The sequence below is a fragment of the Pyxicephalus adspersus genome, chromosome 1, assembly GCF_032062135.1.
Source record: "Pyxicephalus adspersus chromosome 1, UCB_Pads_2.0, whole genome shotgun sequence".
Lineage (NCBI taxonomy): Eukaryota > Metazoa > Chordata > Amphibia > Anura > Pyxicephalidae > Pyxicephalus > Pyxicephalus adspersus.
In genome coordinates, this window is record NC_092858.1 from 48,369,204 (window position 1) to 48,383,980 (window position 14,777).

At 37.0% G+C, this 14,777-nt stretch overlaps 1 protein-coding gene across 1 annotated transcript in view; it reads right to left on the reverse strand.

The window, feature by feature from the left end:
- The window catches only part of DGKH (diacylglycerol kinase eta), a 97,632-nt gene that overhangs the window by 47,835 nt on the left and 35,020 nt on the right, over positions 1-14,777 (reverse strand). The window contains 1 exon segment of the mRNA XM_072399958.1: positions 216-326. Coding sequence (XP_072256059.1) covers positions 216-326 — 111 coding nt within the window.

The following is a 14,777-nucleotide window of genomic DNA, read 5'->3' on the forward strand; positions in this document are numbered from 1 at the left end:
ACCTAATAGGACTTTAGCTCCCTGCGGCAAAATAAACTGAGAAACAAAAATACTGCATCTCTAGTGTTGCTGATTTGGTATGAGGTATTTTGTATTAGTAGCACAGAGTACAATTCAAAAATTAAGCTTTTGAAAAAGCCTAAAAACACACACACAATGGTAAATAAGTTCAGTTTATTGTAATGAAAATAAATGTAAGTTAAAGGATGTCATACCTTTGAATCCTTGGCATAGTACAGGGTTCTGCCCCGGAGCTTAAAATAGCGTTTTTTCCATCTTTGAAATGAACTGGTTTGCTTCAGTAATAATCCTTCTTTGATACTTGTCTGGAAAGTAAGCAGTGGAGAAAACCATGATTGTCAAATAGCAATGAACAAATTATTCTTCCAGTGAATGGTTGGACATGTGTAAGTTTTAGCCAAGTGTAGTCACTTACACTTGCTACAAGAAAGATCATTAATGTACAGAAGTGCCTTCAACATTTTAGATTTTCAAAAAGATGAAAAAAATTATAGGCATACATATAGCTTTACTCTTTTCCTAGCTCATACTTTATTTGTATTTTCAAAGAACATGCCAAATTGTTTTCAACCTGAACCCAGTAGAAGAGTTAATTTACTGGACAGAAATAAAAATATTTCATATACATGCTAACAAGAGTCAAATAAGCATTGATTTTCTATCACTAGAAAAGAGCTATTACTTTAAAGGGTGACTACTAAGAAAGAGGTTTCAAAAGGAAAAAAATTAAAAAGAGAGTTGATAGGACACTAGAATCCTATTACAGTAACTGATGTTTAAACCATTATGACAGCTCCGCTCCCCTGATTGATCCTGCAGCCCTTGAGGAGCTGTAGTATGTGTTATAGATACAAAACATGTATAGATACAGAACCTCTAGGGCTGTGGGAGCAATCAGGGGAGCGGAGCTGTCAGGATAGCAGAGCTCCGCAGACTACTCTGCTCCCTGATTGGCTGAGGGAAATCCTGATGATGCTTGAGCTGGCATCAGGGTTTCCTATTTCTCAGCCAATCACAGAGCACTAGAGATGAATAGGGACAAGTCTCCCCATTCAAATCTAGTGCTGAATGGCTGAGAAACGTAAAACCTCAGCCAATCACAGAGCACTAGAGGTGAATGGAGAGCCTTGTCGTCATTTAACCCCTAGTGCCCTGTGATCCCTCACTGTCAGGAGGAGTCCCATGGCTGTGCTCATGTCATGATTGCAGCCGTGGGAATCATCTTGTCATTGGGATAACCTGTGAAGAAAAAAAAAAAAAGTTTTTAGTAAAAAAAAAAAAAAAAAGTTATTTAGTTACACAAACACACATTTTATTATTAGGGAATGAGTAAAGGGGTTTTATGTACCCCTGTGATCATTCCCCAGGGTGGGGTGGTGGAGATCTGGGAGTGACCTTATTAAAGGGGGCACCCAGATTCCAAAGTCCTGCTAAAAACACTTATAAAAGCCACCATTGATTTCAATAAAAGCTTTAATAAAAAGCTTCAAAACGCTTGTAAAAGCCTCCATTGAGTTTTCCTGCATTTACCCTGCGTTTTAATTTGTTAAACATGGCAAGCAACGTTTAAGATAAAGCTCATAAACGTGCCTGAAGGAAACGTCCTGGTGTAGATTAACCCATTGTAATGCATGGGGACTACAAACATGGGCTTTTAAAAGCCTCAGGTTAAACGCTGGGGAAAACGTCCGTGTAGACTAAGCCTAAAATACATATACACCTAAAGAAAAAAAACAAACCCTCCAAAAAAATTATAAGTATTTAATACAATTGATATATACAACAGAAAAAGATCTCCAGATTTCAGATAGGTGGAATATTACTAGTTTTTCAGTAACAGGACATCAAGCAAAACACACAAACATTATGCACACAAAGATTCACAAACAGAACAGTTTTATTACTCATTGTGATTAAAAACAGAGCCGATAGCAGTGTTCATAATTAGCCTAAATATAAGTGTGTCATAATATTTACTCTGTGCACATAAGAAATGGAATATCAGGAAGTTGGGTTTCTCACATCACTCACATCATGAAACATAATGGAAAACTCATGCACACTTTTACCCAAACAAAGACATAAGATATGGTAAGTTCTTATATTGCCCTTCATGTAATTTGGGTCATCAAAAACGTACAGGGTCTGAGGCAGACAGAACAACCTACGCTGACATATGGGGTAACTAAGGACATATAATCACAGTTAATTAGGATGCTTATTTGTTTGATGTAAACAAGTCAATCATTGTAAAATCTAATTATACAAAACACTTTGCCTGGTATGTATTCAAACCAAACCTCCGATTTGGCCAAGAAATGAAAAGCAAGCTCACCTTTTCTTTGCTCCTGACAGCTGAAGTTTAATTGGCTATTTTATAGAGTAGGAGAGGGCCCTTTACAAGTCTGCAAGGGTTGAAGGTAAGGCTGGAGATCTGCTTCACTGGAGCAGCAGGAAGTAAAGAAAATACCAAGTACTTCCAGATATGGAGGAGCTGGTAAAGACCTGATGCTTGGTGAGTGACAACATAAAAATTGAGGGGGAACAGAAGGACTTGGGGGATCTCCTTTGCTCCAGCTTAATGAAGCAACAAGAAAGTGATGAAAGGGTAATCATGTACACGGGAGTATGATTCTGTTGTTCTGCCTGTATGTGTATCTGGGGAGGTGAGTATTATATGGAACATATTGCTTTGCCCTGTATAGTCAAAAGGTACACAAAAAGGCTGCTATTGCTGAGGTGCTGTTTCTGAGATGAGCAACAGGTTTTAAAGGCAAAATGTTCATATTTATCGGACATCAGTGAAAGTTAAATTTAGGTCAATAATACAACAGAGAAGCCAGATCCACTCATTACAGCCCTAAAACTACAAAAAAAAAAAAATCATCATGTGATCATGTAACCGTCCACAGACTGCTAGTCCACTCTGTCACTTGTAGCTGAACTGCTGTGGTGGCAGGTAAAAGGATGCAGACATTTAGCAAATGTTGATAGTTCAGGTATGAAAAGGCAAAATTAGGAAAAATATGGCTTAGCCGATCTGTCAAACAAGGGCACAGAAAAGCCCTACATGTCATTTATTTTCCACAAATGCCACAGTGACAACCCAAATCCACACATTGACAAAACAATGACAAATTCCTGCACCCCTACAAAATAATATCCTCCATATATACAATTCATTCATTACAAAAAAGAAGAAAGTAATTATGCTATAAAGATTAACTTCTGCTTAATTAACTATGCTTAAATGTTTACATCAGACATGTCTATTTTAGCAAACCTAGCTCTATTAACTGCAGTCCAAATTGCAAATAGCAATGTCACGGCCTTAAAGGAGGCACTATAGCTCAAAATTCATTTGAGAAACACACAAAATTAAGGTTGACAAAGCACCAGGACCTGATGGATTATATCCACGTATCCTCAAATACCCGAGATCAGTTATTTCAAAGCCATCGTTTCTAATTTTTTAGAGACTCTAAGCACTGGCATGGTACCAATAGATTGGCTTAATGTGGTTCCTATCTACGAAAAGGAAACAAAGATATTGAAAAGTAACTACAGAGTGGCAAGTTTAACTTCCATAGTTGGAAAGATAGTAGAAAGTGTGATAAAAGAACCACATAGAGGAGTTTGTGCTAGAAAACAATATTATAAAGTAATAAAGAAAACAGAATGGATTCAAGAAAGTTCACCTAACTTGTCAAACAAATTTGTTCTTTTTTTGAGGAACTAAGTAAACAGGTAGACAGTGGAATAGCAGCTGATATAGTATACTTGGACTTTGCTAAAGCATTTGACACTGTACCCCACAGACGGTTAATATGCAAGTTAGGGTCGATAGGTTTAGAAAAGTCAATCTGTAAATGGTTGGAGAACTGGCTTAAAGACCACATCCAGAGAGTTGTGATTAATGATTCATACTCTGAATGGTCTAAGGTTATTAGTGGTGTACCCCAGGGTTCAGTATTGGGGTAGGAAGTAGTTTTAGCAAGAAAAAAAAAAAGCTGGATACTTTTCTAGAAGCACAAAATACAGCTGGGTATTAAAGTTTTCAAAGCAAAGACAACAGAGACTTGATCCAGGGAGTATCGAATTGCCTTGCAGAATCAGAAAGTAATTTTTTCCCTGTTGGAGCAAATTGTACAAGGGTTTTTTTGCTTTCTTCTGAATCCATTATGTCCATAGGGGCTTTTATCTGGGATATGTTTATTTCAAGAGTGGTTAAAATGGATGTACTTATGTCTTTTTTCATTCTAATCATGTAACTATACTTGTGGACAAACCTTAAAGCAAAGGCATGCAGGGAAGTATTTTGCTCCCATGTAAATGTTAATTAAAAATACTGATTTGTTCAACACGGTTTCAAATTATTGTGGCCAAAGATGATTTAATTTACAAACCTGTTTTGCACAGCATTGAAAAAACTGCAATACTGCCTGCCCATAATGAGTAAGATCTCATTTACAGTTTACGGCAGCACTGAATTATCAGATTGGTTATCATATTTGGCCCAAAGATTTACTGAAAAGGACAAAGGGTTTAAAAAATGTATTTTTAATAAACATTATATTAGCTTAACTGTTAATCAAATGGTATTTCTGTTCACCATGTTCTATGTGTGTGTGTGTGTTTGGATTCATATGTGTGAACACATAAGGGTGGCTTGAAATTTTACTTTTTGATGCATAAATATTTTTTTTCTTCACCTTACTTTTGAATTACCACTAGAAGTTCTCTTATCCTAGTAACTCCTGGTATATAGAAGCCCAAAGCCAGCTCCCTAAGTCTCAGGGATAACAGAACTTTCAACCTCATACTCAGAAGTGAACGCTAGGTTTACATTGTGCTGGCTGCTGTCATATGCAAATTTTTTGGGTTGGTGATTTTTTTTATTGAGATCCAACACATCTTGCCATTAGAGCTGTTGCTACTATCTGCTGCTACACCATTTTAAAAAAAACTGTGTGTACGTAACACAGGATTAGTACCAGAGCTTGAAAAAGAACAATGGGCATAGTTGAACATGTCCAGTGTTACAATCAGGAGCGTTCATGATCCCTGAAAATGCTTTTAAAGAACGTGGAAAAATAATGGGCCTACTAACAGGATCAACGGGTCATAAAACCTTATACAGAGAAACATGCACTACCATTCATTGTATCGTCCTAAATTACAAAACGAACAAGTACCTTTTTGGTATGTAAGGCAATCCATTTAAATGAATCGGCTGCCTAAAAACAATGTATTTTATGCAATGCACAAATGAGGAGGGGAAAAAAATAAGGCTACGCACACACCTCAGAAGATTCTCAAGCGTTATGAGCCTCAGGACTCATTTTGGACAAGAATCTGACATGTGTATAGTGGCTGTCCGATGTTGTTCATGGATCCGTCCTGGCGGATCCACAAACAGAAGATGAATAACCGAAATAGAAGTGAAGGGAGGAGAGTGCAGCAGGGTGTCGTTTGCTCATTCTCCCCCTCCCACTTCCATAGAATAGAATGGCGCTGTATGTACAGCAATTGTTAATACATTTTCAACAACATCAATATTAAAACCAAGCTTGGAAGTGTATGTACAATCCTCTTTAGATTTACTAAATTCTGTACAGCAGAGGTCCATTTAAACCATAGATTAGATTTTAGGACCTGTTTATTCCAGTGTGCTTTAGTTAAAAAAAACTAAAAATGCTGCTTGCAGATTTGCAGATTCTTAGACTAAGTTTGTATAAAAACATGCAAACACTACACTTAAACTGCCAAGGTGTGACCTCGCTCTAAATTTTAAAAAAGGATCATGTATATTTTTAATATACAATGTGGTGCATTAGAAGCCCACACTAATGTGATATGCGTTAACATGTGCATTCATGCTCTGAAACGGAAAGCTTTGGTGTGAATGGACCCTATATCATTTACCCAAAATCTGTTATCTATTAGCCATTTTTACATATATATGAATTTTAAAACAGGCATTGCGGATGATCATCAGCATTAGGAAGTTTCTCGATCATAACAGGAAAAATGTGTTTTGTGTACGTTTTCCATAAGAGTATAAACAAAGAGCAGTTGAACAAAACCCTATAAGCATTCATATGAAGAACCTAACAGGATGTTATTTTACAGTCTGGGAAACATAAAAAAAAACACTTTTTAGAATATATATAATAAATTAGACACAACCAAGCCACCTCCAAATGTACATAAATATATGCATAGATCATTTTTGCCTGAATTTTTTTTTTGCTTACTATGTGAGAAAAACAACAGGATTATTACTCAATTACTAATTATTACTAAATCAAAGGCAAATAACATCAATACTTCTGTCCAGGTTTACTGACTCCTACAATTTATTAATTAAATGTCAGTGATGTTATCATATTAGAGAACACTGAAAGAGAGATCCACTTTGGTGGTAGAGGCAGGTGGTCCTTACTACTAAGTAAAAGAGCACCCATTTAATAATGACTATCAAAAGATAGCTAGGGATCACAAGAAATGAGTATGGGTATTTAACCAAGAAAAAGACATTTGATTACAGATCAAGAATAAAAATGCAGCCTGTGAAGATGCAAGTATTACACAGGGCTGCTTTTTAATTTTAACAGATGCTGGGAAACTTTTTAATGTAAGGTAAAATAAAACTTTTAATCAAAAGTGGAGCTGTGCGTTAACTTTTCTGGAAGCAAAAAGATATGGACAATATGTTAATTTGTTACTTGATCAAAGCCTTATAATAAAGATGAGTGATCTAAGTGATTTTGACCACGCATTATTGTCAGAAATAGCGATTGAAATATTTACAAGAAACTGCTGATATCCTGTGATGTTAATAAACCACCTTAAAGCAGAATGGCAATGTAATGGTTAGTTTTATTTCATTGTACTGCAATTAAAAAATAAAATACATTTTAAAAAAAGTTTTAAAAAGTTTCTGATCCTTCCAGTGCTATTTTACAACTCCCACTACTGTCATCTGCCTTTCCACCCTTGGTCTCCTATAAATCTGGACTGTTTGTATAAAACAGTAGAAGACCATGACAGACAGAAAATCATAACACAATAAATATAGGATCATCAAAGCTGAAAATCTAAATTATGCTGGGATATGAAAATGGAAGGGTTTAAAACATCATAAACAAACAATACCTCACAGAATGATCATCTCTGGTATCAATCTCAGGTTGGTTGTAGTGTTGGGAGTTAATGGTTTCTTACCACAAATTAGGTAGCTTCTTTCCCAGGAAGCATCACAGGAATGCTTTTGAGCTAAACACGTATAACTCTTCATGGGTACTATAAAAATGCCTAATTCAATGACACAGCACATTTGTATATGCTAATATCTTTACCTAAAACCAAGATGCACAAGAATATGTTTTTATCAGCACTGAAAGATTCCACCCGCAAAGCAGAAGTGAACTAGTTTAAAGTAAAAATTTCTAATTTGCAAAGTAAAACTTCTAATCTCTTAAAAAAAAGTTTAAGAGATTATATTCCTAAATGGAAAGATTATAAATCGCCTGTGGTGCTCTGCCCTAATACACTTACTTGGCCTGGTGTTGTAATTAAAAATGTTGTGTCCAAGTAAAAATTTAATTGGCTAATTTAAGTTATTAAAAATGAAAACTTTTGGAAGTCTTTTTCAAGACTTTAGTTTAGTGGGGGGGGGCGATTTGAAATAGAAAAAAAGTAGACACTAATGAAGTGCTATACATAATCTCTGTTGCCTAGCAGAAGAAACACAAGGAATAAAAAGTGGAATATTCCTTGTATCCTTAGCAACAAGATATGACAAAATGTGAACAAAAGCTTCTTTCCTCAACAGAGAGTTGCAGGTGTTTGTGGAAGAAACCTACAAGAATTGGAATCAACAATAAAATCCAAGAGAACTGCACAGACTGGAAGGACAGCGTCAAACAGTTGAGGGGCCAACAACATCTTGAAAAAAATATGTTGGCAAAAGACCTGGGAAAACGTAGCCATTTATAGTGGTTAGTAAATTGTTGGTGCTCTATGTTCTCTGTCAGTGTGGGAAATCAAAGTGAGGGAAATTTATCCCTTTTATGTTTACATCTAACTTATAACAATTTCTAGCACATGATAAGCAAAACCGACTGGTCAGAAAAGTCTCCATCAGGTCATGGGATACATTAGAGCAGAGACTTGTGCTGATGGTCTCCTGTATAAACAGGAGTAGTGGAATTCAACTGCGTTAACATCTTAAGATTAAAGGGCTGTTTGCTGTCTTTGCTCCGGCATCATATAAATGTTTTATTTCAATTCAAATAATATTAGCTTAAGATGTCAACAGTTAAAGAAGTGTTTTGGCAAAGAGTTCTAAGAGTCTATGAGTCTTCAACTGTCCAATTACCGTAATGGGATGTTTAAGAAACACTTCATACATTTTATAGCACATTAACCACTAATCTCAAATTCAACTTACGGTTCATTCTTGTACATATCCTGGAAAAACAGTGTTTTTAAAAAAAATAAAAATGTATTATAAACGAATGCGTCCAAAGCCAATGTCAATAGCAGAAGGCAATGGACAGCTTCAGAGCTCCATAATAACTTGCACGATTTATATAGGCTGTCCCAGATTTACCTTACCCTAAGACTCAAAAATGGTGAAAGTTATTGTGAATACTGACTGATCTTATGATTTGCAAACTTACAATCCAAAAAATAAAAAAAAAAGTGGCCACACATCCACTCAATGTCTTCTTCCCACCAGCAGTCTGCCTAGCCAGCAGGTGGGCATTGTATCAAATCATACAAAGTCGCCCACTGTGTTGTTCACCTCCACATGCTGCATTTCGGCAGTGTAACACAAGAGTGCCCAACCTATGGCTCGCAGGCCACATTCGGCCCTCTCCTCTCTGTTATGCGGGGTCTCCATGTTCGCTCCCGGAGATTGGCGTGTACTATAGACCTGGCAATCAGCTGTGGCTGCTCCCCGCACACCTTGTACTGTGTGATAATCCCAGCATCAGCATGAAAGCTGTGTCTGTGTCCATGTAGCTGCCATTATCCCCATGAATAAACCTTCATATCTCCTACACAGATTGTCAGCGAAACGTGAAATTTACAGGGGACCCTGAGAGCTGATACTTTTTCAAACTTTTTCAAATTTCAGCCCCATAAACATAACAAGTTGCCGGAGATGTGGTCACAAGCATAAAATCCTAAAAACAAATCAGGGGCTATTTCAAGACCAAGGTCCACAAATTGAGTTTGCATGTTAGGTAGCCCTGGGGGCCAAATCTATGGTAACAAGCCTTAGGGTACTTGTAAATTTACTCTCCACTGTGCTGTGGTGCCCCAAATATATACTTGTCCATTCAGAAAACTTCAAGCTACATTCAGGTTGCGGTGTTGGTAAACTTTTCTTATGCCATGGAACCCTGCCTAGGAGGAGATGCTCAGTACAGCTCACTGCCCCCTGGAGCCCAATCTGCAGACACTGCGGTGCAGGGGACTGAGCAGCTGAAACATGGCTGGCTGCTTAGCTCCTATGAACCTTATTTTCTGTGAAAAGGGAGGATGTTGGCAACTGGAAATGTGGGGGCCAGTAAGAAACTACTTTTGCACCCCCCTCCACCCCTCTACCCAATATCATGCTACCCTGTCACACATAGCTCAGGAACAGGGAGATATAAGGACCTGAAGATGTAGTAGTAAGAACATGTCCCCTTGGCTGTCACATGAATTGCATTTCTCTGGAAGTATCCACTGCAGAGATTTTGGGGTACGAAGAAGGTTAGCAGCCCCCTATAACTGACAGGACCCATTATTTGGTTTAGTTTCTGTTCTTCGGTACAGGAATGGTGGGCAGGGATCAATATATGACCGGCCAAGCACTGTATGATAGTGTTAGTTTTGTATCTTTCATTAATAAAATGAGCATCAAATGGCGAGTGCAGAAATTCTTGATTTGTCATTGATTTTAGTTGGTGCATGTACGTTACAATAACTAGAAACATTCCAATTTAATTTCTTTGTATATTAAAAAATATTGAACATCTTTAATGTTTATTTGCATTGTGGCCCGCCAGTTTTATCTCAATGTCAACAGCAGCCCCCCCAGATGAAAAAAGGTTGGGCACCGCTGGTGTAACACTTATGCCAGCCATGATAAACTTGGTTAGCTCTAGCTTAAAAGCTACTTTTAATCTCTTGGCAAGCTTGGCAAGGAACTTTACTCAGAACTGACTACCGAGATAAAAGTATGGCATCCTATATACCAAATATAGCAGCACAGAACCTTGTCAGCATGATTACACTTCTGGTGTGGTCAGTAGTTTACAGGAAGGTTTGGGGGAACTGATAAGATCAACTAGGTATTGGAGGAAACAAAAAAGCTTTTAGGGGCTTAGTGACACATAGAACTTGGAGTTTAGGTATTTGAGGTATAGGCTGCTGAACCCTTTATTTTCCTACCTGTAATATATATGATCTATTTACTAAAACTTAAGGTGTTATCTTCTCACTCCTGCTTACAATTAAAATTTAAAGATTTAAAATTGGCCATGTAGCTACCATCAATATGGAGAATCAGCAATGGTCTTGTAATCAGCTGCTAGGAAGTTTGTTTACCCCAATTTCTTAGCGTTAGGTAATTACCAATGACCTAAAATATTTATCTTTATTTTACTCTTAGAAATATCTACCTGTTCTCACCCCTTTCTTCTGAAAAATTATTATCTTTTTCTCACCCCTCTTGTTTGCATAATTTAAAAGTATATTAATGTTGTAATAATTCTGTGCTTAACCTTCTAGTGATTATTTTTCACAATTCAAGATGCGGATAAATTACAATTCTAGAACTGCCCATTATTGTGAGAGATGTGTGCCTCACTGTTAATATGTTCTGAAAACTGTAATCAGGTCCTCACCTAGCGTAAAATAGATTGCTTTTTTTTATAACTTGGAAACAATTTTCTGTGTGCCTGTATACATTATAATCCTATACAGCAGTTTTCTATTTCTTACAAGGGTTTTTCATTTAAAACACACACAGAAAATTATTTGTATGGTGGTAACAGCAATGGTACAGAAATACAGCAAGTCTGTCTAATAAAGTCGATAGTTTGTAGCAAAAAGAGCAGCTTTTCTGTGAGAAAAAGTTGATAAAACTTTCCTCGAACCCCTTTCAGAAAAGTGTTTTGGTGTACAACCTTCAATGTACAAAGTAGCTGCATAAAACTGGATAACAAAACCACAAAACAAGAAAAAACAGATGTTCAGCATTAATTCTATTTTTAGATTCAGGGATAGAATACTAAATAAAGCAACATGCCTTTCGCCACAGAACCCTTCCCCCAGCATTAAGTTAGTCAAATTCATTTACAGCATAATCATGAACCACAAAGCTCTTTTATAACTGAAAAAGCCTTATAATCCACAAAGAAAATAACCACATGTACTAAATTCCCATTGTGGCGCTGGATCAAATATGTAAAAAAAAAAATAAAAATAATTTGCAAAAATATGCTTTAGTGCTTAAAAAAATTATAAAAAAAAATAGGAGTTGTGTAAATATTTAACCAATACTACTATGATACAGTCCTGTTCAGAATAATAGCAGTGACTTTAAAAAAAAAAGTCCTTAGAAAAGCTTTTATTTGCATACACAAAAATGTATTGAGAACATTGCATTCTATTCCAAATCAAAAACATAAACAAAAATGTATCAAATATGCCTAATTTATTTACAGAAAGGGGAATATTTGACTGTTCAAAATAGTAGGGGTGAGGAGTTCAATTAGTGAGATCCATTCATTCTGTGAACAAACAGGTGTCAATACAGCCCTTATTTAGGGAAGGAATGCAGCAATTGTTGTACATGCTGGTTATAATGCTTTTTTCTCTAAAATGGTAAAATGAGTAGTTCCAGACATTGTTCAGAAAAACAGTGTACTTGTGTGATTAAAAAGTTTATTGGAGAGGGGGAAACCTAAAGAAGTGCAGAAAATGATCGGCTGCTCAGCTAAAATAAGCCTAAAATGCTTTAAAATGGCAACCAACCAAAGGATAAATTGAAAAACTACAATTAAAAGGATAGAATACCCAAAATGACAAAGACTCCAGCAATGATCAGCTCCAGAGAAGCAAAAAAGGTCTAAAGTTATCTGTGAGTAGCGTTACAATTAGAAGATGTGAAACCAAGTTACCAGCAAGAAGCCCCCACAAAGTGCTAATGTTGAAAAAAAAGATGTGCCAAGCCAATCACACCAGAAAACAAGCATTGTCTTAGTTCCTGACCAACAAGATTGATGTTATAGAGTGGCCAGCCCAATTCCCTGGACCTTAATCCAATAGAAAACTTGTCCTGGAGCAACATCGAACATGCTGTTTTTTGAGTCAAAACCAAGAAATACAAAAGAATTGTGTAACGTAGTCCAATCATCCTAGGCTGGAATACCACAGGTGCCAGAAGTTGGTCAACTTCATGCAACACTGATGTGCAGCAGTTCTCAGAAGCAGTCGTTATACAACTAAATAGGAGTTCAATGATTCAAAGGTAAGGGAAATCTTACAACATTTTTCAGTTGATACAGTGAATGTTTGAGTTTGTAAAGAAGAAAGTAGACACTGCTAAACAGCCTAATATTCTTTTTAACACAATTCCTGAAAGCTGTTTAAAGAATTCTCCAGTGCGTCTCTGCTTTAGTGTATTAATTCCCTGGAAAAAAAACAAAAACGGCCTTTCTGGCTGTTCTGATAACTTACGACACCTAAATATTACATATCTGAATAGATACATCAGCTGTATAAAATACAGAAAACAATGTAAACTGTGCTCCCAAACTTGTGGCAGCATAATGAACACAACTGGCTTCTATCAAAAAAGTGATCCGTCTTACAATAGAGCTCACGGTAGGCTTACAGCAAGCAAACAGGCACCTCACCAGTCTATGGTAGGCTTACAGCAAGCAAACAGGCACCTCACCAGTCTATGGTAGGCTTACAGCAAGCAAACAGGCACCTCACCAGTCTATGGTAGGCTTACAGCAAGCAAACAGGCACCTCACCAGTCTATGGTTTAAAAAAAAAAACTGGCAAATGAACATAGCAAGGGAGTTACAATCAGCCAGACTGAGCAAAGTCAAAATATTCAGCTGCCACAATGGACACGTTCGAAAAAACACTGTCACTCGTTAGCCAATATATACTTGTAAATTAAGATATCCTAGAAACAGCATGGAAATATATATTTTAGGGGCCATCCACACATATGCATTTCAGTAATGAACCTACTAAAAAAATTGTGCAAAACGGTGCCATTGATTCTTAATGGTGCATGAAGATTTTTCAAAAAGCTTAGGTGTGAAAGCAGTCCATTGAATAGGCTACATAATTCAACAAAAGATATTGCACAGCCTCACTGTGAGGAAAGCACACACCTTCCAGCAGGCTTGTGATAATATTGTATTGTTGGGATATACTTACTACTTCCATGTTCTGATCCTGCAAGCAGTTCACTACTAGGCAGAGGGCCAGGGGAACCAGGTTTGCTTTAGCCTCCATGTTCCATAGACAAAAAAATTGAAGCTCGACCCACTCTTTAGTCTAAAGTAGACATGGTGGTTTAACAAAATCACATGTCACTCAAAGGGTCAGAGAGGGCAAGGCAGTGATCATACATTATATCTAATACCGACATATCCCAGATGGGGGAATGCCATTGACTTTTCCTATGTGCATGTTGAGGGCAAAAGATGTAAACGAAGAAGCTTTAATGAAGTCGCAAGAATAGATATGTACGGAGATGTGCACTGTAAAAACATGATTAGGGTTTCTAGTTTCTACCATCTAACCAGAGTAACACAATGTATTCTCAGCAATCAGCAGAGTAGTAGCCTAGCAAAATTCATATCCTTTTTCCACAATGCAAGTCTGTGTGGAGACACATGATGAGGAGAGTGGCTTTTACTCAGCCATGCCAGCATAAAGCACAGGAGTGAGGCAGTGGGAAGCAGTAATTTATGAATAAAGTTCAAACAAAAATACAAGCAAATTTAATAAATTTGAAAAAATTCAAGACACGTGGAACACTCATGATGATTCTTCACAATCACATGCTTTATATCCTACTTTATGTCAAGGTAAAAATTCTGTATTTAGGAAAACTAATCAGATTCTTTAGTTCACTGTTACTTACAAGATACTCATTGCAAAAATAGTTTATCATTTCCTTTTTTCTAGGGCTGAAGAAATACCCAGCACAAATTTAGGATACCGATGTAGGCTTGCTGATGTAAAAATTACTAAAACATTGAGAATGGGAACCCATAAAATACATAAACCACCTCACACAGTGTGGCACCCTGCTATTTGTCAGTAGGAATCTCCATAGTTTTACTCTAATTAGGACATGGTGAATGAAAACATTTCTGAAGAGTGACAGATTGGCATAACTTGCTGTCAGTGCTGTCATATCCCGATGGGGGAAACAAACTCCAGCAAGGGATATTTTTAGATGCAGATCTTTCATTGTTGGTCTGCCAGCATTGCAAGGATGTAACAGGATGATAAAACATCCCCACTTTACAGCTGAAGTCACAGCGGTCACAGGAAGCAGGGAGCCAAGGATGCAATGTGACCCATTGTAAAATGAGATAGTGAATGTGCATTTGTATCAAGTCTGTACTTCAGTAAAGGCTGGAGAAGACCTCATTCCGTGTGTCTGATCTCATGAGCTCACTAGTAACAGTAAGAAATAGGTTTGGAATTATTTCAAC